We start from the raw sequence: 26188 nt of genomic DNA on the forward strand, positions 1-26188 counted from the left end.
ACGCGCCAATGCACATTCGGTTTGTTTCCAGGGAAACAGCGAAAAACGCTCAAAAAACAAATTGATTTCAAGATGGCGAACAACAATGGAACCAGCCTTTTATTTAAACAATTGAGCAAACAAAGGTGTTGTGATTAAACTTCTCTTTCAATTTTTTTGTGATAAATTGAAAAGAGTGTGAATTACGTACGATGTTTGATTTTGTCGTGATTTTATTGAAATGTCATCAATTATTAATCTGGAAAGTCATGTCTTGCCAAAAATATTTTAGAAAATAACTTGTAAAATAACACTATGTCTTAAAGAATTGTTTGTAAGCCATCCATAAAAAAACAACTAATAGCCTAAAAATTGGTAAAATTTCTAAACAAGAGTTAATCAATTTAAAAGTTAAGTATGGGTTTTTTCATATATGTCAACCAACTAAATTATTAGTTGACTTTATCTTTAAACATTTTTGAAAAAATCAAGTGTATATAAGGTCCTTGTATATTTCTCCAATCAAATTTTATAATAACCTTATTTGTTGTGTGGTTGAAAAAGTTGAGTTTTGTGATTTTTGATTTTCAACAAACTGGTGTCACCTTGATAAAAGTGTATTTATGTTGTTTTTATCTTAAAAATTAAAACTTGAAAGTAATTTCACAGCCATTGATGTTCATTTTATTAAAACTTATTTATCTAGACAGTTGTTTAAAAAAAAGTTAGTATACTACACCATGCGGTGAGATTTTTTATTAAGTTTATACAACTAGAGGTTACTTTAGAACTGATGCCACTCTAAAAAGATATTGATGTTTTATACGTGATTCAAATTGTAATAAATTTTCATAGTTTGTTACATTATCTTAGGCAAAAAATTAAGTTTTTTGTTCTATGACTTATAACGAAACTTAAAAAAATTAGTTATATAAGAATATTTGTAATGTCAAATTTTTACTTGACAAAAGGTAACACTTTAGTCTCTGCTAAAATTAAAGTATGTTTGTTTTTGAAGGTAACAAAAATTTTATAAAGATTAGTAAGTTTACACCTATAGTTCTAAACCAAAAATGTAAATTTCAAACATTGACTAATGATCAATTATCTCGAAATCAGAATGTTTTAGAAGATACCGTTTATAAAATTAAAGATTTAGCTGAATTAGAAGTTTATTTACAACTTTTTTTTTTTGCCTTTTAAATAAATTTATAACGTTAACTACATCTTGAGACCTAAATATTTTGACTTATAATATAGCTCGTTTTTTTTACCGCATAAGTATTTTTAGTTTGTCCTGCTCAAGTATTTCTTAAACAGTTGAAAGTATGTTAACAAAAAAAGATTGTTTGCAACAACTCGTTTTATTGACTCCAATAAAGCAAAATCAACTTGATCTAAATTTCGAAATATTATAATTATTAAGTTAGTCGCCTTTTTGTTTAATACTGCTTTTATATTATTGCTCATAAGAAAAAAATGTTAAAGTACATTTAAAAATTATTTTTACTGGTCAAAAATAATCTACTTATTTATTATATTATAAACTATTTTAATTTTTTAGTAGTTTACATTTAAGTTTATTTTTTCAAGTCAAATTTTTAATACTAAACAACAGGTTAAATCATTAGCCTTCACAGTATGCACGAAATTAGTTAAGGGGTGCACCAAACTCATTTCAAAACTTACACTAGATATTTTTGTTTTTTTATAAAGAGCAAAAAAAGGGCCTTTGGAATATTTTTTTAGCTTGGTGTACATTTAACGTTTTATTATTGGTTTATTGTGCACAGATTTCATTTACCGTGTAAACCACTTGATTAACCAAACTATACTATAAAAACTATACTAGTTTTTGAGCTAATAACCTTTTCAGTTTCTAACATAAATTTTAAATATTTAATACAATTGTATGTGGCTAAAATAAAGTAAATTAAAATAATAAGAACACAAGTATTAGTTATTTTAAATATTAACTTTCTCTAAGTTAAATTAACTTCAAATACAAGTAGAAGTTTATTTATCAGTATTTTTAATCGGATGTATAAAATTACTCACTCAAATGTTTACTTTTGTTAAACTATAATTTTTTATGTAATTTGTGTTCAAAATTAAAATGTTTTGTTAATCTTAGTTATATAGTTATTTGTCTTAAATAACAGAGATTGCTCAACTTACTGAAATGTAATGGGCTTGTTTAAATAAAGGCGTGCAAATTAAATATTTTATTTACTACCAAGTTTCAGTGACTAAAAAAAAATGCGACCTCTTCAAGTAAAACAAAATACGGTTTACTATTTTATTAAACTTGAAAAGGTCGCAACTTTTTTTCACCGAAACCTGGTTGTAATCTTAGTTAATAAATTTCGCACAAACTTATATTTTATAGACAAACTGCAAGTTTGAAAACTACAGATAGCAGTAGGCTACGTTCGACCCGCGGGCCGAATCCGGTATAACAAAAATACTTTACCTTTAAATACCTGGTTGTGGGTAACTAAAGAATTACAAATTTAAACTTAAAAACACACATTTATTTTAGATACTTTGAATTAATTTATTAAGAATGATAACTTAAAGCTTTAGCTTGTAAATCTTATATAGTAGTTATAAAAATTTGTTTAAAGTAAGCTAACATATACAGATATTTTTTTACTTACGAATCCTTTAAATTTTATTAAGTTTAATATCTTATAATTCAATTATTAAAAAGTTTTTAATGTGGTCCTGGACAAGACGTTAAAAGGTATCCGTGGTGTGCAACTCATTAACCGAAAGATTCTTCGTGCACCAGGTTCTAGGACCAAGTATTTTGAGCGAATTTTTGTCGTTCAATAAACTAAACTAATATTATGCAAACTATATATTTTTCAAATTTTGTCAAGTTACAAGCTAAAGTATTGGCTTATTAGTTATCAATTTTGATGATTACCTTAATTTTAATAAAACTGTTTTATTTATTTTATCATTAAACGTTTGAAAAAAACTGTAATGAAAATATTTTATTTAAGTTTTATAATTAGTTTGTATAAAAATCGATATTTTTCAAACTATGCCCCCTACAACGTAATGAAAAAATGAAAAAACACATGATGTGTTTCGTAATTACACATTTGTACAACTATTGATACCTGAAGTTTTTTCTTATGCTAAACACTAACTAAAATCTGATATAATGTTGTATAAACAATTTAAACTTTTTATTTAAGCTAATATGTAAAATAAAACAAGCTTGATTTATATTAAAAATAAGTTTTATTTTTAATGTTAAGTGCAAGATGAGAATTTAAAACTTTAGGAAATAAAAACAAAATCGCAATAAAACATTTACACTTTTCTGCTTTAATATTGTGTTTTATTGCCGTGTTTACGCAATAAAACGTTTTGCTCAAACTATAAATTTTATATGCGCTTAATTCAATAAAAAACATTTTTTTGTTAGTTTGTTTTGACGTGGTGAATAAAAAAAAACTGTTACTTCTGCTTGAAATCACAAACATTTAAATCAGTTCTTCAAAAGTGCTGCACAGGCTTACTTCATATTATTTAAAAAAATATTGTTTAAAGTTTAGCGTAGTTTAGCGTTTAAAGTACTTCTCTAAGTTTTGAATATTAACGATTTTTATTTTAAAACATTATTATTTAGTAGCAAACTTTAGAGTTAAATTCAGATAAACAGTTATAGAACAAATAAAGAGATTAATACTATTAAACTAAATAAAGCAAAAATGTTCGATTTAAAGTAGAGGTTTAATGTTAAAAAACCTTTGTTAATCTTTAAAAAATTAATTTTCAGATTACAATGACTGAAAAAAGTTTTCTTTTACCTTTTTTTAAGTCAACTCATACAAGTTTTTTATAATTTTCCATTATATTAATATGATATTTTATTAAAAGCGGAACTTTTTTTTCACTTCTAACTTGATTAGAAAAATGTTTGAATTTTTAAAGGCTAGCAGGCAAAAAATAACACAACAAAAAAGCTTTTGTTCTTAAAGTCTACTTACTATTAAACAATACCAAGAATTTCCTTTTATAAACACTTAGCTTGCATAGATATTGTTTATGTATTTTTTTAATAGTTAAAATTTGTCAACTTAAAAAAACAATTAAGTGTAAAAAGACTTAAATTTTGATGAAAGAACAAATTCTGATTAGGCTTTATACGCATTTAAATGTCATTACTATATTATACTTTGTAGTCAAATTTTTTGCTTAAAGAGCTGTATCAATTTATACATAAGTATATTTTACCAAAGATTTTTACTAAATGGTAATCTACAACTTTAAGTTAGGTAATTTTACCTGTGGAATACAATCGAGAAAAAGATGATAACAAAAAGGTTAGTTATAGTTTTTAACCTTTTTATTTAAGTGTAAAAAGTAACAAAAACGTAATTTTTCGAAATAAAAAAGTTAAAAATTTTTAGAAAAAGAAGTGGGTTGGTATATAAGAATTTAGCTTTATGAGATAAAGAAAATATACAATTTTTTATTGTTTATTTTTGTTATCTTAATCACTTTTGTCAGAAGCTTTTTAAATCCTCACCATTTTAACTATAACAGCTATATTATAACTCATTATAAAAGTTAATATTCACTCTTAATATGATAAATCTGTTTTCGTTACGACTTTTTATCAAAAATAATCATACGATTGAAAGCTTTGCAAAGCGTTTGAAACACATAGTTACACTAAATTTAAAGCTATCCGCTAGGTTATGTACTAGAGTCGTAAATCTTTCACATGTTGACTTTAAACTTTTAAATTTAACCAAAAATGGTTTTAAAAAATTCTCCACTTTGTATGTAACTTGTAATAAACTTTTCAAATAAACTTTATATATTTTACTATTTTACAACATTTTGTTTATGTTAGTTTATAAAACTGTACTTGCTGTAGGTTCATTTAATAGAATCAAAATCTCTCATTATGTTATCACAAAAATCTTGTTTTATTTTTTTTAAGCAAATGAAATTTTTAGGTATAGTCTAATATTTTGAACTATTTTATTTGTTTTTACTACTAATAGCTTACTTGTTTACTATTTCTTTTTAATTTGTTTTTAAAATTTAACTATACATTTATATTTTTAAGTTTAACAAAAACTAATTACAATCACCGTCTGACTTTAACGTTGTTTCCGTTGTTTAGAAACTTTTTCGGGATCACAACTCTATATTAATATTTGTGTGATAAAAAAGTATAAGAAGAATATTATCTTTGGTTTCGTATCCCAAATGTAAATTTATAAAATTATTCCTATAAACTAATATGTGTTGTCTACTTCTGATGTATCAAACACTAAAATTAGTCTAAATTAATAATAATAAATTAGTTGACCACACTTAAATAAATTTGGTCTAAGGACCAGGTGTACAAAAAGACATCGCGTCACACACTTTATGCTTTAATTACTACTGCAATAACTTTAAAAAAATATTTTCAACAGTCTAAATTTAAACTCTAAAGTAAAAATTCGCAATGAACAGTTGTAAAAAAGTAAAAAATTAAAAATAAATATGAGGTGGTTTTCACGGTGCAGTAAACTTTTATGTGTTTTAAAAATTACTAACCAGTAATGCAAACTGTGAAAAAAAAATTTAACTAATTGATACGTATTTTTTAAATGACGTTTGTTTTGGATTTTTCACTTACTGTTACACAAATTAACAGTACTACTATACACGTTGTTCGTATTTTACGACAGTCAAAATAAAGTGCATTTTAATATTAATTTATGCTTTTAAAGTCTAGTGCGCACAGACCTTTTTGTACTTTAATTTGTTATGCACATTTACTAATTAGTTTGAATACCAATGATCTATAAAACCATGTGGTGTACGACTTGATAACCGAAAGGTTTTTTTCGTACACCAGGTCCTTAGACCAGACTTTTTGAGTGTATTTTATTGTCGTTTAATAAACAAAAATAACTGGTTATAAAAAAATTTAGCTTGTTTTATTATGTTTTTTACAATTTTTTTTTCATATAAACCTGTTATTTATTTTTTAAAGTTGTTTTTTTTTCAATAAAAAAAACAATTTAAAAAAAGATTGAAAGTAAAGCTAGAAGTTTCCATTGAACAAGATTCTTAATTAGAAGCAAAATACTAGTTTGAAAAAATTATTAAAACTAATATTGGTACAAAAAAAAAAGTTATAACATTTTAAAATTTTCAAGAAAGAACTATTATTTATCATGGATAAATGCAACAGCAGTTTTACGTATACATATCGTATGATCTTTATTTACTCTACTACATTACCTTTTTCTACTGGCTACCGTTTTATTTCGATAAGTTTTTTCTTTTTCGTCAGTGTACTAAGTCAAAAACAACTTTTCTACTAAGTTTTATAAATACAGATTATATTTTTATTGAAGATGTTTATCTTAATAGATGAAGTAGAATTATTAAAAACTAAAATAAAGCCTCAGTTTATACTTTATAAGTTTGTAGACATAAAACTGAATTAAATAAAGCTACAGTTTTTAATATATCTAAGAAAAACACATTTAACTTAGTTTATTATATGAAAATGTTTTTAGAATAAATAATCTTAGAATATTAAATAAAACTAGTTTTTAAGTTAACATTTTTTAATAGTACCAGTTTATTTAAATTCTGTTACATCTTGAACAGCAACTTTTTTTTTACAAAAATCTTACTTTATATAAATGGTTTTTAATATTTACATTATGCAGTTAAACATTTAAAGATTTTTTTATTTGACTTTGTTGTACTAGTTTTTCGTTACTTATTAAATAAATTTTCAAAAAATTGATTTCTTTAAATTCCTTCTATTAGTAATTATATAGTTTGATTGATAGACTATGCAAAAATTTAAATAGATTTAGAAAAATATCTTGTATTCAGGTTTTAAGCTTTTTTATTTACAAATATTTCTCTAAACCGATTTTATTTTTAAATTCAATGCAAAGAAAAGTAGCCAATAGTAGTGTTTCAAATAGCTAAAGACAAACTAATAAGATTTATTTTTTATGATTTTATTAAAAGTACGTCATAACAAAAATCTTTAACAAACTAGATAAAAGAAGCCTCAAAGTTTTAGACACATTACAAATATTGAATAATAACCAAATTAATTATTTTTCGTGAACTCTTATTAAATAGCATATTTTATTTGTCAAAACTTATTTAAAGTAGTATTTATGTTGTTTAATTTCATTTTGTAGTAAATTTGAATAACTACGGTTCTAAATTTTTAATTTTAACTCAAAACTAGTTAAAGTTTTACTCGGTTAAAAAAAAAGTTGATTGCTTAAATTGTTAACACATAATATTTTTTGAACAACAAAAAAAAATCAAAATAATTGGTTTAAGGATCTGTTTTATAAAAAAAAAGATTATAGAGTAGTACACTATGGATAGAGTTTAATGTCTTGTTTATGACATAGTTTTAGAGTAGTAATAATATTTAAAAAAAATTTACTACACTAGAGTTTATTTTTGGTAATGTCTAATAAATAGAATTATACTAAACAAATTAAAAGTTTTCTAAAAATAAAACAGTATTTTTATTAGTTTAAATAATATTTTTAGCTAAAACAAGCTTTAACTTTGTCTTCAAAAGTAAAAGTAAAACTAAAAGCAAAACAAAACCTCTAAAACTTGCATCAAAAGTTCTTTTTTTTACGTTTTTACCAAACAATTTCCACGGTTATTTTTTTAGTCACATTAGTAACATTACTGAAATAAATTTCTAAGTCCATAAATAATAAATTTTAATACAGATTTATCGATAATAAGCTGCTTGCGAAATGTGTGGAATACAACAACTTATCTCAAAAATGTGGAGCCTTTTCAGAGGTACTCCTATCAACTACGAGACCACTTTGTCTGGCAAACCAGTAAGACCACCTGAAGGAGACGTAGAGACGGAAATCAATTTAATTGACCGACCTAGTGAGAACAAAATTGTTCGAGGTTTTTAATTTTTTTATCATATAAATATTTATAAGTGTTTTTGTGTAGTTTTACAATAAAGATTGAAAAAGAATACCAAATTTCATGTTAGATTTGTATTTTAAGTGTTTAAAAACCAAACAACATATTTTTAAACTATTTAAAATGACGTTCGGAACCTTTTGCAAAAATAATTTAGAAAGAAAAAATCTGTCAAGTTTTATTTAACTTATGCTGTACATATACAATTTTTATTAAAATTAGTTTCACATTAAATAATTGAATCATTTATTTTATTATAAATCTTGACGAGTTTGTTATCAAAGCAATACTAAATTTTATGATTCCAAATAAATTTGAACAGAAAAACATTTAAAATTGTATCACAATAAATACTCAAGTAATTAAGGTTGTCAAATTAAAACTTTTATAAAATCATCTTTATTAAGTTTAGATTATTTTATAATTTTGAATAAATTTATTTCAATATAATTAGTTAAGTACTTATTAACTTCATTAAACAAAAAATTCTTATACTGATTTGTAAGTTTAGGTTTTACTAAACAAATGTTTCATGTATCAAAGCGTAGGTAGTTTTAAATAATGATATTTAAGGTTGCTAAATTTAGTAATTTTCATTTTAGGTTAACAAGTCTTTAAAGCCTTTAACTATGTTTTTAACATTTTCTTATAATATCCAATTTTTGAAATTCAACAAAACAGTAAAAAAATATTTCATTTACAACTCTTTTACTTTTAGACACAAACTCATAAATCCAAAAAATTACCCCTGGTTCTAATTTCTTTTTTCAATATTCAACATTGAATTCAATTATACATTCCCTCTCTGGGAAAGATAGACAAATTTTATTAAATATATAGATATTATAAATTTTTAAAATATTATTAACAATGAGTTTAGTAAACTGTGATAAAGTTAAGGAAAAACAGTACAAGACAATAATCTAAAACTGTCAGAAAAAACTAAGATAATTAAATTATGATTTTTAAACGTGGACCTTTTTAGGGTGGTATGTTTAGGGTGGATGTAATTTACAGTTACAAAATTAAAGTTTTATAAGTTTTTGTTTAATGAAAATAATCAAGCATCATTAAAGTTGCATAAAAAATTAAGCCTTTCCCTTTCCATGAGAATTTAATAATTTTTAATATTTGAACTTCAACCCTTAATAACAACATGCAAATGATGGAAATAACAGGGTTGCCACTTTACCTGGAAACCTGGAAAAACCTGAATTTGACAATTTAAGCAAAAATAACCTGAAAAACCTGGAATTTGAGATATTTTCAAAAAAGTTTGAAAAAAACCTCAAATTTTGATGAAAAAACCTGGAAAAACCTGGAATTTTAAATAATTCTAACATTTCAGTAGTAGAATTTTGATTTGACACAAAAAATCTATCATATAAATAAATTTTTTATGTCATTGTCAAAAATTTTTTGATTAAAAAACACATTAAAAGTAACTTTTCAGTATCTTTTCAATGTTTTTATACTATTAAACATAGTTTGTTTTATAGAAACTAGCTTAAAACTAAAAATAGACCCAAAAATGTGTACATTTAAAAACCTGGAAAAAATTTTGAAAAAAGAGTGGCAACCCTGAAATAAATTTAAGATATTTATTTTGATTTGGTCTGACCAAATGTTGTTAAATAAAGTGAAAATTAAAATTTTCCAAATATGTTTTTCTATTATGATTCCTAAAAAACTTGCTTGTTAGTGGACAGGTCATTAAACTGAATCTGTGGTGTAGGGCTCAACAACTGAAACATGTATTGCACACAATGACCAAAATTTTTATGGCTTGTTATTTTTTGTAGCTCATAAAAGAGCGATATTGATGTTTGTATAGGATTCAGTACAGTGTAGTTAATCATAATTACTGAAGCAGTTTTTAATATTTTTGAGCTGAAGTCAGAGTTGCCACATACCTGACCTGCTTAGCTAATAAAAAAAAGCTGACTCTGGCCTGTTTGAAGTTATTGCAAAACTCTGGTTAGTCTGAGTACTTTTGTAAGAAAAAAAAACATATTTTGACTTGAAGTAATGAAAATTCTATCAATGCAATTCTTTGTGTTGAATTTAAGAATATACTAATAAAGTTTTGGAATGTGGTTAAGATAAACATCAGTCTAAAAACTTATAAAAGTTCAAGTGCTCAATCTATTTATAAAATTAAACAGCTAAATTTTGGTTTAAGTGACATATGTTGATTAAACTTGTAAGGAACATTGTTTAGATCAGTGCTTCTGAAATGAAGTTCCGCGGAACCCTAGGGTTTGGCAACGCCTCTCTAGGGTTCCGCAAAGCCTTTTGAAATTTAAAAAAGAACGTTCATTCAAATAAACATTTTATGTAAAATTAAAATTAGGGGTTTTGTGGAAAAGTTGAACTTTGTAAAAGGGTTCTGCCACTAGAAAAAGGTTCAAAAGCACTGGTTTAGATCAAGGTTGTCACATAACCTGTAATTTGACTATATACAGCGTTGCCACTTTACCTGGAAACCTGGAATTCAACAATTTAGGCGAAAATAACCTGGAAAAACCTGGAATTTGAGAAATTTTGAAAAAGACATGGATAAACCTGGAAATTTGATCATAAAACCTGGAAAAACCTGGAATTTTTAATAAATTTAACACTATCAGTAGTAAAATTTTGATTTGACACTAAAAATCTATCATATAAATAAGATTTTTTTGTCATCATCAAAAAATTTCTTATTAAAAACACAATTAAAGTAACTTCACAGTATCTTTTCGATGTTTTTATACTATTTTATACAGTTTCTTTTATAGAAATTAATCTAAAATAAAAATAAACCCGAAAATGTGTACTTTTAAAAACGTGGAAGAAATTTGGAAAACCTTGAAAAAAAATTTAAAAACAAGTGGCAACCCTGTATATAGGCTAGAAAAACCTGGAATTTAAGAAATTTTGAACATAATCACTATAGAACTAGTTTGAACCAAAATAGTTTTAAAACCTGGAATTTTAAACAATTTTTTCATCTATGTAGTAAAATTTTAAATTTTTATTTGACATAAAAAAATTATCAAATAACTATTATTTTATGTCACATCAAATTTTTTATTTATTAAAACACATTTAAAGTAGCTTTACAGTATCTTTTCATTGTTGTTATACTACTTAACCCAGTTTTTATCCTTAAACTAAGCATAAAATTGAAAATAGACAAACATGTACTGTAAAAAACTTGGAAGAAGTTCAGAAAACCTAAAAGAAACTTCTCAAAAGCCAGTGGCAACCCGGTTAAACATTATTATTGAATGTCAAATATTGTTTTTAACAATTTATACTTAGCCTTTTTTTATAAACCTATTGGAATCTGACTTTGTATATCCAAAACTAAAAAATATTTTTAAATGCATTTAAAATTGAATATTAGTCAACTTAAACAACTATAAAATTAGGTCAATCTGTAAAAATTTGTTTAACAATATATGTTTTTGATTTTTGACTTTTACTGTTTTTCTAAACTTTCTTTGAACTTGTACTAGCTTTATGCAACTTAAGCCAGATTTTGGCTGGCCTTTTTGCTTTAAAGATAGACAACCCTTTTATGTGTTTTTGTCCTGTGAAAAATATCCTTACTTTTTTGCACTATTAAGTTTAAGGGCATAGGGGGAAGGGGGGGGGGTCACCTTAATTTTTACAAGTTAATCTTGTTTTATAGAGTTTTATTTGAGCTATCAGACATTTTTAACCACTTCAAAAAATTCAAAGTATTTTTTGATATATATTTTTATTTTTATATCTAGATTTTTTTAAATATTTTAATAATTCAATAGCCAAATTCTTTTAAGCTATAAAAAGAATGTTTCCCTAAAGTTTGAGGTTTCTAGCTTAAAATATGAAGGAGAAGATAACTTTTTAGTGATTCTTTAAAATTCCAGGAAAATTTACCTTGAAAAATTTGCGGTCCATACTTTTGTATCCGAAACCTTTTATCAAGTTTACAATATCTCAAAAATTTAATTAATTCTATAAAAACTGGGTCGTAGTTTGTATTTCAAGTTTTCATTTAAGATCCAATATTTTTAAAAAAGAGTTGAATCCCCTATACCCTTAATATCAAGTTAATATGAGGAAAATTAAGGAGAGTTTCAAAATTTCTGAAAGACTTAGGCCAATTTTTTTTTTCTAGGTTTTGGATGAGATTTAGTTTGTTTATTTTTATTATTTTGTTGTTTTATAACCAATTTGTTAAAGAACAACTTAATTTTCATTACCTTCAAATTTAAAGTAATTTTGTAAAGTAAAATTGTAGTTTTTTAAAGTTTGAAAAAAAAAACTCAAGGTGGCTTCAGACAGACAGTGTCAGTTTTTTTTTTGACCAAATTTTTTTTGTCAAAACAGTGGAACCTGCATTGAGCTTTTAAGACTTTTCAAATGTTCAACCATCAATGTTATCTTTCATCTTACTCTTAATATGCACAACTTGAACAGAGAACTGGTTTCTTTGTCCGTGCACTTGTGAAAAGGGTATCTCTGTACTTTTGGAATCTGCATTTGACTTTGTTTTCAGTCCTCATATACCTCTGGGAGTAGGTTGCCCAAGCATTTCTTTAAGAGTGGTGTTCAGAAGTCAGAACTCTGATCAAGAATTGTCAAGAACGTAAAAAAGTTTTTTTGGTACATTTTTTAGTTTTGTCTTGGTAGAATGCACTTAAATATTAAACAGTTTATGAGTTTGAAAATAGCTATCCAAGCTGCTGTTTGTTAGTTTAGTTTGTTCCCTGATTGCCCTTTGTTTGCTCTTGTTTAAGTTGGCTTAACGTCTTTTGTTGTTCCTTGTAGCCCCTTTTTATTTTTTTGAAACCTTTCTTTTATTAATTTGTTAACGTATTGTAGAGGGTTTTGTTCTCTTGTATATGTTAGCTCCCTGTTCTAGTCTCTGCGTATCTCTTGTGTTTTTTTCTGTTAGTAGATTTCTATCCTTATTTCATGTAATGTTTTTATTTCAGTTCTGTTAGTTACAAATGTGTACAGAATCTGCTTTTGCTGTGGTCACTGCTATTTAAATTACTTGGGAAGACATTCAGTATAGAGATGCAGAGTAGCCATTTTTTTACTTTTCCAGATTTTAAAAGTACAAGTTATTTACAAAGTTTGAGATGTTTTTTTTCATGGCTGTTTCAATGGCAGTAATCTGTCAGAATTTTGTCTTGGACGTTTTGTTTTCATAGTAGCTGTGGGTCAAGGTTAACTCAGACATCTGTAGGACATCAGGGTTGACAAAAAAACTGGAATTCTGGAAAACCTGGAATTTTAAACTAGTTTAACGTCTTAAGTTAGAAAGTTTTGATTAGATTCAAAAAATATGCCATCAAGATAAAACACTTTTTGTACCATTATTGTTTTTTTTCATTGAATAACATATTAAAAGTTGCTTAACAATTTATTTTCAATGTTGTTATACTTTTAAAGACATATATTTATTACCACAAGTACTAAAAGTCTACCAAAAAACTTGTTTTTTTAAAACCTGGAAGAAATTAACATAAAACTAATGCAACCTTGTATTTAGGGCATTGCTATTATAATAATAATGACGTGAGTTCCTGATCAAATAATAATATAGCTTGTGGTTTCATTTCTGCATCTACTTGTTGTCTTTAGAATCCTGGCTTTGTTTTGCAAAGCATCTTTGCTGTATTATGGATAATTTGGCTTGTGAAAGTGAACAGAATAATTTGATAATTCGCCGTCTGTGCAAATAGTAGGATAAGGGATATGTCTGTTATCAGGTTGTTGACTTTAGTTTTGGGTAACTTGGTGTGTTGAAAAGGTCAAGATACAAAGACCATTAGTTAAATTAAATAAATAATACTTCATTTTATGAAAAATGTCTTTGCTTTTTTTCTTGTTTTTAAGCCTAAGTTTGGTATATTTTATAAAGTTGTTAATTTTAATTGTTTTTTTAAGACTTTGACTTTTAAAATTCAATGCTACTAAGAATTAGTTTTTGAATTGAAAATCATTTGAAATTATTTATTAATTTGACGAGAAAGTTTAGTTTTGAGCTTCATTTTTTTTCGTATGCTTTTATGTGTTAAAATGATGCATTCTTCATAGTTTCATGTATTAATTTTAAATAAAAGTTATTGAGTTATTAAGTTTATAGTTAAATAATTCTTGAGATTTAATAAAATTAGATATTAAAATTTAGGGATAAATCCATCAATTAAAAATATTATAAGTCTGGTTTTAGTTGAGCTGTGAAACTTAATAAAAAATAATTTTGCTGAAAAAAAAAACTAAAAAAATCAGAAAATACTAGTTAAAATTGATTAAACTACAGGCTTAATCTTCTAGTTTCAATTTTTTCAAGCCATTTTGAAAACTTAAGCTTTTTCTCAGCTTTTATACAAATTGTAGGTCATATTAGACATCATCTAAAAATCTAAATCATTACAGTTGCATATTTAAGATATGAAGTCCTTTTGTACTTATAACGTTAATGAAGTATAACCATTATGTATTATTGTTTAATTAGTTATCTGTTAATTGGAATTAATAAGAAAAGTTAACCAGAATTTTTTGTAAATGAAATAGTAGTTTAGCAGAAGACATTTAACAAAACTAATTGTATCTAAAATAGCTAGGATTAACAGCTTAGGATATAGAACTGATTTAGAATTAAAAAAATTATGCATGTTAAGTATAATTCAAGTTTCTAAATAAGTTGTTCTTATGAATTTAATTGTTGATCTAATAACTGTGTAGTGTATTTAAACCTAAAGAGTAGTTTAGTGAACAGTTATACTATTTTAATTGCAGTTCAGATAACTCAGTTTTACAATATTAATGACTTCATTTTTTAATTATATATATTATCTTTTCTGCCCATTTCAAAATATTAATGTTTTTTACAAGTTAATCTTATTTTATAGAGTTTTTTCTAAGCTTCAATATGCTTTTTATCGTTTTAAAATATTCAAAATATTTTTTGAGATATGACCAGTCAAAGTTGAGCCTCACAATAGGTTCCTTATATGAAGGGAAAACTAAAACAGCAAAAAATGACTATTTTGTTTAAAATCTATCCCATCCTACATTTTCCAAGCAATCTTCTTCAAACTTTAACAGTCTAATCTTCATACAATAACAAAGAAACATTACTTTAAAAATTAAAAAAAAAATGTAAAAATGATTTATTTTGAAAATAAAAACTTTTTTTTAAAATTTTTGTGATAAAATTAAAAAAATTTAAATTTCATAAATAACATTTTTTCCTTATAATATTAGAAACATTTCCTGAAAATTTAAAGAAGATTGCTTGAAAAATGAAAGGGAAGATAGATTTTTAGTGAATTTTAAAATTTCTGAAAAAATTGACCCCAAAAAATTTTCCGTCCATACGTTTGTATTGGAAACTTTTTACAAAAAATAAAATATCTCAAAAGTTAAATGATGTTTTTGAATTCTATAAAAACTGGCTTGTAGTTTGTATTTAAAGCTCATATAAATGCCAAAGTCAATTTTTGTAAAAAAAAGTGTTGGACCCCCCTATGGCCTTAACGTGATAGTTGCATACCTAAGTAAAAATTAGTAAAGTTATTAAAGTAGTAAAGACTAAAGGTTTATTTGTTTAATCACAACATTACAATCACTCTATAGACAGTCCATTAACAATTATAGCTACTTAAAATTTTCAAAATAAACCAGCATAAAGATTTGAAAACTCAAGCAACCTAATATTATTTGATATATACAAGCCAAAAAATTTGTAAACAATTTAAAAATTCTCAAGATTAATAATTAGTTTTGTTTTCTGTGTAATTTTGTTTAATAAAGTGATCAAAAAAAAAAAAAATTCTAAAATATACATGTTAAATAGAGGTATAGCTTTTTATATTAGAAATAAACTGAAACAAGCTCATGCTAGTTTATAGAGAAAAGAAATACTGATAGAAAGAAATAAGGTTGCCACACACTCAGGGAACTCAGGGAATCTCAGGGAATTTTCAAACTGTAGAAAATCTCAGGGAATCTCAAGGAAACTCAGGGAATTTTGGCGTTTTTCTTTTAACTCAGGGAAACTCAGGGAAGTTTTGATTTTTTCTCTAAATTTCAGGGAAGTTTTTGAAAATCTCAGGGAATTTTTTTTTCTAGATCTAGAATGAGGTTTAGTTAATCCAGTTTCAATATTTTGTTCAAAAGTAGTAATTTTTATTATTTAAGTGGATATTTAAAATTTTTTTAGCCTTGCGGCTAGTTCTTCAATATTCTTAGTATTAACATTGTAGTTTTTTTAAGTTTTAAATTTATATTTACTTAAGTAAAATCAAACAGTTTAGAGAAATGAAAGTTGTTGTTAACTATTCATTGAAAAGTTCTAATAAACTTTTTATTTTTAGTTACTGATGTAGTTTAAAAAACACTATGTTGTACTATTAGTTCTTATTTTTTAAATAATAAAGTTATTTGTTATTTGTTTACAACTACTTGTGTTCAGTAAAAAATTAAAATGAATACAGATTAGTGTTGTTACACAAAGTTGTGCAAAAATTTAGTTTTTAATTTTTAATTGGTTTAAACCTTTTAAGATTGAGTTTTTGAAAACAGTTTTTTCATAAATTTAATGCAGAAGCATACACATACAACCTTCCTTTTATTATTAAAGAAGAAAAATGAGAATGAGGTATTAATAATTTGTGTTAGAAGAGAAAAGTTTTTTTTTAGATTTGAAAAATACTCAGGGAAACTCAGGGAAATTTAAGGTTACTCAGGAAATTTTTGGTCACTCAGGGAAGTTTTTTTGGCTCAAAGAGTGGCAACCCTGAAGAAAAGCTAGTGATTATAAAATGAAATTGTATTAAAAGTAATTGTTAGTTTGAATGGTTTTAATAACCAATATTTTTTCAGTTTTTAAAAAATTCAATAACTCTAACAATATGGGACGTGATGGTTAGTATTGATATATGTTTTTTTTGTTATATACTGGAATAGTGTTTATCTGAAATATATAAAGAAATTTGAAAAATATGTTTTATTTTATCTTACTGCTATTTATTTACTGTTAATTTATTTTTTAAAAATGGTAGTAACTGTACATGGTATACTGTCTAAAATTTTTGCAATGTCTTGTTGGTTTATTAGTTAATGTCTTAATTCAACTACAGGATTTTTTTTCATATATATGTAATTAAATTGAAGTTATAATTTCTTAAGTATTGCAATTTTAGCTCATTGTCTTTTTATATTTAAAAGTATTCATTTAAGGGCATATGGGAGGGTAAACACCCTTTTTTGGTTTTTGATCTTATTTTATATAGTTTTTACTAAGCTACAAGATGCTTTTTACAGATTTAAAAAATTCAAAACAGTTTTTGAGATATAGCCGGTCAAAGTCGGAGCCAACAATAGGTTCCTTATGGAAGGCGCAAACTAAAACGGCAAAAATAGACTATTTCACTAAAATCTATCTTCTCCTACGTTTTTTGAGATAAATACCTCAAACTTTCAGGAAGTGTTCCTTGATATATTTAGAAAATTCTGTTGGAAGGAATTTAAAAAAAAAAAAATAAAAATTATATAAAAAATAAACAAAAAAACATTTTTTTTTTGATATTTTTTTAAAAATTCCTTCCGACAGAATTTTCTAAATACTGCAAGGAACATTTCCTGAAAATTTGAGGTAGTTATCTCAAAAAACGTAGGAGGAGATAGATTTTTAGTGATTTCTAGTTATTTGCAGTTTTAGTTTGCGCCTCCCATAAGGATCTTCTTGTTGCCTCCAACTTTGACCGGCTATATCTCAAAAATTATTTTGAAATTTTAAAATCTGTAAAAAGCATCTTGTAGCTTAGTAAAAACTATAAAAAATAAGATCAAAAACCAAAAAAGGGTGTTTACCCCCCCTATGCCCTTAACCAATTTAGTATAGTTTAAATTTCTTAAAATTATTCTTAAATATTAACATTACTATACATTTAGGTTCTTTTATGATATATGTAAGTCAAGTTCAAGTTAACTTAAATTAAAGTTGAATCTTTTTATAGTCTTTTAGCTACAAAAACACAAATTAAAAATAATTAAATTTAAGCACAGCATGACAAAATCAAAATTATAAATAAAGTTTATATATTGTTATTTCTTATAAAATGTAGTTTAAATGGCAAAATAGTTTTATACTCTTATGTACACAGGTACATTTACAATATAGCCACATTTTGTATTCTTCTACTAAACTGGTATTAGACTGATACCTAGCTTATAGAGGGAATTTTTTATTTAAATTCAAAAATATTTTGTTTAAATCCAATTTTGTTACCAATAAAAATATTACTTTGGATCAGGGTTTCCCAAAAAGGGAATTTTGAAACTTACACTAGATATTCTTGAGAATTGCAGATGAGGAGCAAAAAAAAAAAGAAAGGTCTTAGGTGTTAAAATGGTAGCTTGTTAGAGGGGTAATAGCCTTTTTAATTTGGTCAAAGGGGGGAAATTTGAAAAAAAAAGTGATTGGGAAATCCTGCTTTAGATGATTATTTCCTGTAATGAAATTTTAGATGAACTGTTTAAGAAAAACCATATTTTTTAATTAATTACTAACTACAAAGTGATCCATACTTCCTTAGTTAAAAATCATGTTAAATATCATTTATTTTAGTTTAAAGAATATTTTTTATTTTATTTGAGTTTAATAAGTTACTAAAATTTATCTACTTTTCTGTTTTTTTTTTCTAGGAAGTAATCAAAAAATTTTCTTAGGTAGTTTAAAATTTATCAAGTTAGAAATGGAAAAAAGTGAAATAAAATTTTTTATTTAAAATCTTTGTTTTTTGACTTTTTTTAATGTTCATTAAAAATCTTTTCTCTCATTTAATTTTAAAGCAATTTGTTATAAACTATGAGAAAATGTTTTGAACAACTTGTAGGAGGCAGTATTTTAAAGGAAAATTAAAAAAATACTTACCAATAACATTTAAAAAATAAGTTTGAAGATTTTTAAAGATTATTCCCCAAAAAAAGGGAGAAAATATATTTTTAGTTAAATAGTCTATTTTTGCGTGTTTTAGCCTTCCATAAAGAACCTATTGAACTATCTATCCTAAAAGCCTTGGATCTAGAAAATTAATTTGAATTTTTAAACTTAGTACAAAATAATTGGTAGTTTTATGTGTAACAAATAAGACAAAAAAAAAGTAATTTCACCCCTATGGTCTTTAGAACTAATAGAATAAATATGAAAAAGGTTTGCCAATAAACCTGAAATATATAAGATAAATCATTAAACATTAAAATAAATAAAATTTCAAATATTTTTACATGTAAAATACCAAAACTTGTATAAGATACTAAAATCTATTATGACTATAAAAAACATATCTCTTTCCTTTTCATTAAAAACACATTTAATGTAGCTTTACAAATTAAAATTAATCTTAATAAGTTAAGCTTAATAAAAAAAATAGACCAAAAAATTAGTTTTCAAAAACTTGGAAGAATAGATATACAAAAAAACATTTGGCAACCTTGTTTACAATGGAAAACAGAGCTATATTAATGAAAACTAAGTGATATTTGGTTAAAACAATAAAACATCATTTTGAAAAATCATTACTCAAAACATATAAATATTTTCAAATTGATTTAAAGTCTGTAATGGATTACAAAACCATTTTCATTAAGGGCTTGAGGAATAAATCACTATTATCACAATTTGATCTTATGTTATAGAGCTTAAACTAAGCTACAAGATGCTTTTTACAGATTTTTGGAATTCATAATAATTTTTGAGACATAACAGGTCAAAGTTGGAGGCAGTGATAGGTTCCTTATGGGAGGTGAAAACTAAATTGGCAAAAACAAGACTACTTCACTAAAATCTACCTCCTTCATTTTTTAAGATAGATACCTCAAACTTTCAGGAAATGTTCTTTGCAATATTTAAAAAATTCTGTAGTAAGTAAATAAATAAAAAATGAATGAAACATTTAAGTTTAGAAAAAATGTCTTACATATGAGGAGATACATTTTTAGTGAAATAGTCTTTGTTTTAGTTTGTTTTAGCTGTTTTAGCTTGTGCATCCGATAAGTAAACTATTTATGCCTTTGACTTTGTCCTGCTATATCTCAAAATTTATTTTAAACTTCAAAAATCTGTAACAGCATTATGTAGCTTAGTTAATACTCAGTAAAATACACTCAAGTTGTGAAAAAATTGATACACTCCCCTATGCCCCTAATATTTATTTAAAACCATGTAAAAAACTTACCACCTAATATTTTCTTTAAATTTAATACAATCCATATGTAACTTCTAACAATTTTTACGTTCATTTTATTGTTTATGTTTTACTCAAAATACTTGCAAACAATGATGTCAGATTAGAAAAGAAAAAAAAAAGAAGTTATTTAAACATATTAAGAGTTCTGTAATGGTTTTCTTGCAAACCCAAACTAGTATTACAATACATAGATGACAATTAAGACTTGTTGTTTTACTAAGTATCTTGTTTTTTACCTTAAAATGACATAATTTAACATTCCTCCAGACACTTTTATTACTTCTACTTTTTATACTTGATTATCAATAAGCTAAAAAGATTAATAAAATAAAAACAGCTAAATGTCTTTTTAAGTAGAAGTTCTAGTGTCACTGCATAAATGTATTATGATGTCACTAATACACGCCTGTGCATCTGGGTTTGCAAACCCTGTTTTAAACAATTGTATTAAATAATAATTTTATATGAAGGCTCCAAAAACATTAAATATATAATAAGCATAACTTTGAATATTATGACTTCATAAAACTGTGCACGCGACATATAAAAAAGCTTAAATATTAAGACTTTTAACTACTATGTTTCATCTAAATAGCAATAGTAGCCTAAATGTATTATGATGTCACACAAGTAAAATGTATTATGACATCACACAAATGTATTATAACTTCACACAAGTTAAATAGATTGTGAGGTCACACAAGTTAAATAGATTGTGAGGTCACACAAGTTAAATAGATTGTGAGGTCACACAAGTTAAATAGATTGTGACGTCACACAAGTTAAATAGATTGTGACGTCACACAAGTTAAATAGATTGTGACGTCACACAAGTTAAATAGATTGTGACGTCACACAAGTTAAATAGATTGTGACGTCACACAAGTTAAATAGATTGTGACGTCACACAAGTTAAATAGATTGTGACGTCACACAAGTTAAATAGATTGTGACGTCACACAAGTTAAATAGATTGTGACGTCACACAAGTTAAATAGATTGTGACGTCACACAAGTTAAATAGATTGTGACGTCACACAAGTTAAATAGATTGTGACGTCACACAAGTTAAATAGATTGTAACGTCACACAAGTTAAATCTATTATGACGTCACACAGGTGGAAAGAAGAAGCCTCTGAAGGCGCCGAAGAAGCAGCAGGGATTCGAGGATGACAGCGACAAGGCGTTCAAGCAGAAGCAGAAAGAAGACGCCGCCAAGCTGAAGGAAATGCAGAAGAAGGCAGCCGGGAAGGGACCACTGAGTTAGTTTGTTGAAATATAATAAATTATAAAATAGTTGTTTATTAATGAAAAGGGACCATTGAGTTAGTTTGTTAGAAAATAATAAATTATAAAATAGTTGTTTATCAATGGAAAGGGACCACTGAGTTAGTTTGTTGCTATATAATAATAAAAATTATAAAAAATAGTTATTTATTAATGGACCACTTAACTAGTTTGTTAGAATTATTTATGATAAAATTGAAATTATATTATTTGATACAGTTACTAAGTTATTTTGACTCCAAAACAATAAATTTTTAAGTAGTATTAATTAATTTTTACTATACCTTTATTATCTTAATAAACTCAGTGGTATTTTTGGAACAATAATAACAGTTTTAATTAATAATAATTTGAAATTTTTAATTTGATAATAACTTAATAAAATTATAAACTGTTACTTCACTTTGTTCTACTTCTGTTTTTTTTTAATTTTTATGTTAATGTATAAAATTTTGTTTAATTTAAATTTAAATAAAAGTTAAATTTATGAGTTAGTTTTTGAGACTTTGAATGAATGATAAATATGATTTTTTTTGTGGTTTTGATTTTAATCCATTCTTTAAAGTAATTTTTTATCTAAATTTATTATTTACAGTGTTATATTTGGAAGTAAGATTTTTAAATTTTCTTTGAAGTAGTTTTATTTTCTATTTTTCTAGACGTTTTACTACCTATAGTTTTTCAATATTAACTATTATCAAATAAACTCTCAACTAAAATATTATTAAAAACTTTTGGTTGGATTTAGTGATTTGTTTTAATGTTAAGTATACTAAATTAATATTTTTTCTCGCTAGCTTTTGAACCATTCGAAATAATAAAATGATTTTATTAAAAAAATTTTGTTTTTGATGTTAAAAAGATAAAAATTATTTTTTGTTATAAAAAAAAATTGTCTAAATAAATTTTTATCAAAACATTTTTTTTTCATATTAAAAATTACTTTTTATTAGTAATAATTGAAATAAAGTTATCAACTATTAATTATGAAAATAAACACAGATTATTTATATTTTAATTTGATACAAATTATTAATTTTCACAGCGAGTGGGGGTATCAAGAAGTCGGGAAAGAAAGGCGGTAAATAAATATTTTTGAAAGTTTGTTGATTTTATTTCGTCGTGTGAATAAATTGAACTAGGCGTTGCAATTACATTTAAATTTTTATTAATTAGCAGAACTTTAACCATAGCTCTAGTCAATAATTATTACAAGTGTTGTTCACAAGTAATTTATTTAATGGCCTTGAGTTTGTAATGGTATGAATTATCTTACAATTTCATATATTATTATTACCACCAATATAAGCACAAACAATTATTAACTAATATTTCAATACAAACTTGTAATGAATTTATTGTTGGAGCCCGTTTTTACAATCTACCATTTATGATTTTACAACGTTTAGTTTTGCTGTAGTATAAAATAAATCAGATGCTAATTAGGCTTATGAAATTACAGATATTTCTAACATAAGTTGTTGTGATGGAATTTTCTTGAAAACTAGCAGTTGTAATGTTCTAGTTAATATTTTTTGTAAACTATGCAAAAAATAAAATACACAATTAATTTTATTTTGCTTTGTTTTAGATCAAAACCAAATTTGTAATTGAAATTGATTCTTATTTGTAACTTACTGCTACAGTTAACTTATTTAAGTTGTGACTATTTCAAGTTACCTGGGCAATAGTTGACGCTATCAAATATCGTCTGAACAGATAAGTTGCTAATTATTTCAGAACTAAATTTAATTTTATAGCTTGTGTAAAATGTTGTTTAAGCTACATAAAATTAACAGTTTTGAAAGATCAATAGTTATGTTATATCTTGCTGTTTCCCAATAAATAGGGAATGTTGAACGTCTTGGCCGAGTTTTTAGCTGCATCATACAGGAAAGGGTAAAATATGCACGAAGGATCATTTTTGAACAAGTTAGAAAAAAAAAAGCAAGATAGAATAATAAAAAACAATTAAGGAAGAAAATAAGTTACCGACTGAGGGTTAGGGATAACAAATATAGTACAAATAATTAATTAAAATAAACTTATAAAATTTTCAACCCATGCTAAAATGACGCTTCGTGCATGATTGACACCTTCCAGTTTTACTAAAAAAACTGCGTGTATATGAAGTAGTCAAGTGTTTTGCTAAATTCGGCCAACACTTTCAAGCCTCTCCAGTAAAGGAGTCGAAAATAAGAATTGTTAAAGTAAGTAGACATATAAGTAACGGATAAAAGTTAAATTTAAAAACTTTCATCAATTAATTACAGTACATATAGGAAAATATACCATGATGTTTTTCATTATCTCAATCTATCCAATTACCTGAAAATTTTAAATGTACAAAATTTAAGAATTAAACTAAAATTCAACTAGTTTTAGAAATAGGTAGAGATTGTTTTTAGATATCACTTAAGTTTATCAAAGCTTTTTTACAACGATAGTATATTGTTCTGTATTTAACTAAGGAAAACGTCTGAAAAGCTAATTTGACCTGATCACTAGATATAGATTAATTAAGGTCAATTTGTCATAAAAGTGATACTTAGAACAGAAGTCAGCAGCCTTAAAAATGTTGCAAGTTGCTCGCGGACAGCAGTTGTTCCAATATATTTCTAGTAATCAACATAAAAACACACAAGGTCTTTGACCGAAGCTTAGTTTGCAAGTATTAAAAGAATAAATGTATTATTTCTCCTCTAGTAATTGAGATCTCTTTAATTTTTAAAAATTAAAACATATAATAAAACACTATTTTCATTCAAAAATGTGATAAATTAAGCAATAGTAGAGCACTAACAACGAGAAATTCTTAAATTAAGAGCCTAGTTGTGAGCTTTTACTAATTAGCTTTTCTTGTTAATGTTTTAAGCATAACATTACCTCGCGGGCCTCAGATTTAGGCTTTAAGGGCCGCAGTAACTTAGTTACTGTACTTACACTTAAAAATTAGTAAACATTATATTTTCTCTACTTTATTTTAGAATGTTTTAATTAATAAAGCACGTCATCTTAAGTTGAAAAGTTTCAAACAACTTTATTTTCAAATTAATTCCAATAAACTTGTTAACGTAGTAGATCAATTTCCACGTTACAATAAAACAAAGGTTTAAGAGGTCTCTGTTTTTTATTATCTATGACGAGGAAAAATACATTCAAAATAGTTTATGTAAACTGAAAACACTTCTAGTCTTTACAAAATCTTGACAAAGATCAACATGTTTTTATTTAACGTTTGTGCTAAGTAAACTGCCCGCTTTTGATAATAATAATGCTGTTTCGTAGGATATGAATTAGGTTTTTGTGGTAATAAGTTTTTGTTATTCATTTATAACATTTTCGTATATAGGAAAAAATATTTTATCAACAAATAAAAAACTAATTGTTTGAAAAATATTTATCTACTTGTAAATAATGAGGTCTCACAGGTTTCAGTTTTGAAAATCTTAATATTTTTAGTTTATTAATATTATTTAAAAAAAATGACTAAAATTTAGTAGATGACATACTATAACGTAAAAAATTGTAAGATTATTCACATTTTATTTGTAAATTAAAAGTATATCAAAGTGGTCAACAGTCTCGAACTAAGTATCAATAAAACGATGTTATATCATTCCGTTAAGACAGATTTTTACCAAGTCCAAAAGTTAGATGTCGAAGCATATAAAGCTGTTGAAAATGAAAGTTTGGTTATACATTAGACAGTTTGTCAAAAAAAAAATTCATAACAATATGTTATTTATATAAAACTAACATTTATGTTTTATATTTAATTCGCTCTGTATGAGTCATGTTAGGTATTGTTCGCTGTATTGTGGTAAGTGAAGTAAAAGTAGTGGCAATGACATATTTATAAGTAGAACAATGGTGTTTTCATTTTAGTACAGAAATAACAAAGAAAATATAAGATGATGAAGGTATGATCAAGTGTTAAGTTTTGTACGCAAATTTAAATAAAATATACTAACTAATTTATAATTTAATGCCCTAAGGCACTTTTATATAACACATGACTATTAAACATAGTTTTCTGAGACAAATAGCTTTGTTCCAAGAGCAAAAAGTTTTTAAGGTCTTCAGTCATTACTATTTTATGTTTATCGAGTGTTGGAGGAGACACCCAGAGTTCTATAAAATCAGAACTAACTTTTAGTATTTCTGTCAAGACTAAGAAACGTTTTATTCAAAATTCAGCTAAGTACACGTCTAGTTTAAAAAAATTTTGTTACAAGTTTTCAAGATTCGTTACTAATATTGTTTATACATTTCTTCTGAAAATTGATTGGTGGTAATGTTATCGACCATGTTTGAGAAGCACTTTCATTCGTTTGTCTAGTAGGTTGTAGTTTATATTTTTATCTATACATTTAAGTACAACTTAAACTTCAATTAATAATCAAACGATAGTGTTAAATTCTTATTGTAAATTGTTAAATCTGTTTTAGGAATAAAGACACTGAATACTTTTTTATAAGTCCTTTGATTTTTATACCTACATAAGTAATAGACTGTTCGTTTAATGCAGGGGTAGGCAAACTGCGGCTCGCGGACCAAATGCGGCCTTTAAAGTCAAAATCTTCGGCCCGCGAACCTTTTCAGCCAAAAGTATACATTTTAAAAACAATAAAAGTTATACATTTTGTAATAAAAACTTAGAGTTAGGCTCTTAACTTGTTTAATACTATTTTTTATTGCTCTAATTTAG

General features: G+C 25.2%; 1 protein-coding gene across 1 annotated transcript; it reads left to right on the top strand.

The window, feature by feature from the left end:
• The first annotated feature begins 16825 nt into the window (after positions 1-16825).
• On the top strand, positions 16826-22656 carry LOC145840920 (translation machinery-associated protein 7-like). Its single transcript, XM_082948278.1, has 3 exons — positions 16826-16863; positions 21309-21452; positions 22523-22656. Exons 1-3 carry the CDS (start codon positions 16851-16853, stop codon positions 22564-22566), a joined length of 201 nt encoding a protein of 66 aa, XP_082804404.1. The 5' UTR covers positions 16826-16850; the 3' UTR covers positions 22567-22656.
• Positions 22657-26188: the final 3532 nt, after the last annotated feature.

This window comes from Thalia democratica, chromosome 7, assembly GCF_965202585.1.
Source record: "Thalia democratica chromosome 7, ktThaDemo2.hap1.1, whole genome shotgun sequence".
NCBI classification, from domain to species: domain Eukaryota; kingdom Metazoa; phylum Chordata; class Thaliacea; order Salpida; family Salpidae; genus Thalia; species Thalia democratica.